The 2,500-nt window shown below is 39.0% G+C and overlaps 1 protein-coding gene across 4 annotated transcripts in view; it reads right to left on the reverse strand.

Annotated features, from left to right (window-relative positions):
• Window positions 1–2,500, reverse strand: part of LOC143040258 (neural cell adhesion molecule 1-A-like) — a 307,262-nt gene that overhangs the window by 2,649 nt on the left and 302,113 nt on the right. For all 4 annotated transcript variants that reach the window (XM_076211024.1, XM_076211022.1, XM_076211026.1 and 1 more), the window contains exons 12-13: window positions 492–922; window positions 1–42 (exon numbers count right to left, since the gene is read on the reverse strand). The exon at window positions 1–42 is cut by the window's left edge. In XM_076211024.1, coding sequence (XP_076067139.1) covers window positions 605–922 — 318 coding nt within the window. In that variant the 3' untranslated portion in view covers window positions 1–42; window positions 492–604. The remainder of the gene's footprint in view (window positions 43–491; window positions 923–2,500) is intronic.

Consider the following 2,500-nt stretch of genomic DNA (forward strand, 5'->3'; position numbering starts at 1 on the left):
CGTTTCTTTTCTCTTCTTCCTTTTCTCGTTACCTACGTGCGTCTGAAAAAGACGAGAAAATTGATAACAACATCCCCGTAACGGTTCTAGAAAAGAAAATGTAAATCTGGGGAAAGGGAGACTATTTTCTTATTTTTCTCTAGCTAATCAAGAGGCGTTGAGTTCTCTAAAAGTTCAACAAATGCAAAAACAATATACATGTACATATATATATATATATATATATATATATATATATATATATGTGTATATATATATAATTATACATACATATATATATTTATATATATATATATATATATATATAAATGTATATATATGTATATAATTATATATATACATATGCGTGTGCATAGTGTAAATCTAACTAAACTAGATGTATAAGGACACTATGGTGGTACTCATGTGATAAAGGGAAATAAAACTTAAAACAAGGTGAAAGTCATGAGTGAGTACGAATGTTCCAGAAACATGCTCAAGAATTATTTTACCTTCACGACGCCCAAATCAGTCGGCGGCAGCGGCGGCGACGGCAACCTCAAGCTTAACCAAGAAGGGTTCTAGGTTGCTGAGTCGCAGCCAGCAGCCGCATCCAAACGGGACACTAGACAGAACTCTCGCGTTGATTTTGCGCGTTTTGAAGCTCCTGCCCCAGCCCCATGAGGGGCAGCCTGGGAGAATCTCCCCCGCCTAAATCCGAGGAGCAGTAATCAGGGTTGAGGGCCACAGTGGAGGATGACCCGCGATGACTGGACGAGGAGAAGGAGGCGGAGGACATGGGTGTGGCCCTCCCGGAGGAGGCGTGCCGGCCGAGGGTGTGGGACAGGCCGTAGTTGTGGTGGGCGTAGGAAGGTGGCCGGGAGGGCGTGGAAGAGGCCACAGGGTAGCCCATGAGGTAAGACTGGGAGTGGGGGATGCTCTTCTGGAGAGGAGGAGGGGATCAATCAACTACGTTACCAGAGTGAAAAAACAACAGGTACATTACTGAGTGTTGCAGTTACTAGTAGTTACTATCACAGTACCGGGAGGTGCAATGGTACTAACAATCACCATCTGTCATAATACTGGGTAATTTCACTATCACTAACCAATGAAATTCACTAAAAACTACCAAATACTGAAATACCTGGTAGTCAAATAGGGTCGCTGGCATCCATCAGTTGTTATCCTAGTTTACGATAGCAAAGTTGTCCTACGTGTACAAACTCCTTCGCTAAAAATTCACTAAATAATCTATACTACATCTTCACTACTAGTCAAAAGTCTACAGTAAAAACAAAATAGATTTCCTAGATATGCATTACAGATCTATATAATACTGACTAGTTTGAATTTACTAACCCTTTTCGCTTTGTTTTACCACTTATGTATTTTAGTTATGACCAGGCGATTACATTTCCCTGAGGTAAACCACCTTCCATAACAAAAGCAATAGAGTAGCCTTTACAGTGTATTTTGGGTTTTTAATATTTGTTTCTGCTGCCACCAGAAAATTTCATTCGGTTGTGAAAACCTCCAACGGAGCGAAAGGATTTGTAACTAGCAACAGAATCGAATAATAATTTTTAGCGGGAAGGCAATCAGCCCAAAACCAAAGTGACACCCCACAGCACACTTTGGTTAAAACACCTTTAAGTACGGTTGTATGAACATCTCTGTCTTTTCTAAACAGTGGCATACTTAGCTAATCTTTATTCTTGCTGCCTCGAGACGATTTTATTTACCCGTGATATGAATTTACAACAGACCGATTCTCAATCAATCTAGACCCTGACTTATCTCAAACTTATTCTCACTGCTAAATAAAATCACCTGACTCCACTGAAAACTCACAACAATAGAGTGTGTCACTGTTGAGGAGATTAAGATGAATTAGTCATGGTAATTAATTTCTCCAATGCATTTGGTAACAAAAAATCTACAAAATTAATACTTGGATATATTATTTCCTGCAAACGTCACATTATCACTAACATAGTAATAACGTGACGTTAATGAGAAAACATATTCATTTCATGTGAGAAACCAGGAACGATATTCTGAATATTAATGCTTACAGAGGCGATTATATTTAAATATGCAGGGATTCCTTTTTTTTTCTACAATGCTTAGTTAAGAAAATATGGAATCTGGACTTAATATTGTTGTATTCCTAACTCATCCTACGTTATTTACAAATGTTATTGTGTCTAGCGTCAGATGATTATATTCAGTCAATCGAAATACCACGACCTGAATAAAATTATCTTGCTTTGGACTGAACAAATTCTGAAATTAGTGCAAGGTCATGAATACACAATTTTCTCTATTAGAAGTCACTGAAATGGGCAGATCTCTAATGAATGGTATGATGATATGGTTTAACGTCACAAACTTCCCCCCTATCGGGAGGCTAGGATGGTGCCCCTCACAGAGAACTTTGTAGCGTGGAATTGAATGAAGTATACCCATGGTCCAACTTCGCCGGTGGCAGGGTTCGAACTACCATCACCTCGACCTT

The sequence above is a fragment of the Oratosquilla oratoria genome, chromosome 28, assembly GCF_046742065.1.
Source record: "Oratosquilla oratoria isolate Oo_2021 chromosome 28, ASM4674206v1, whole genome shotgun sequence".
NCBI lineage: Eukaryota > Metazoa > Arthropoda > Malacostraca > Stomatopoda > Squillidae > Oratosquilla > Oratosquilla oratoria.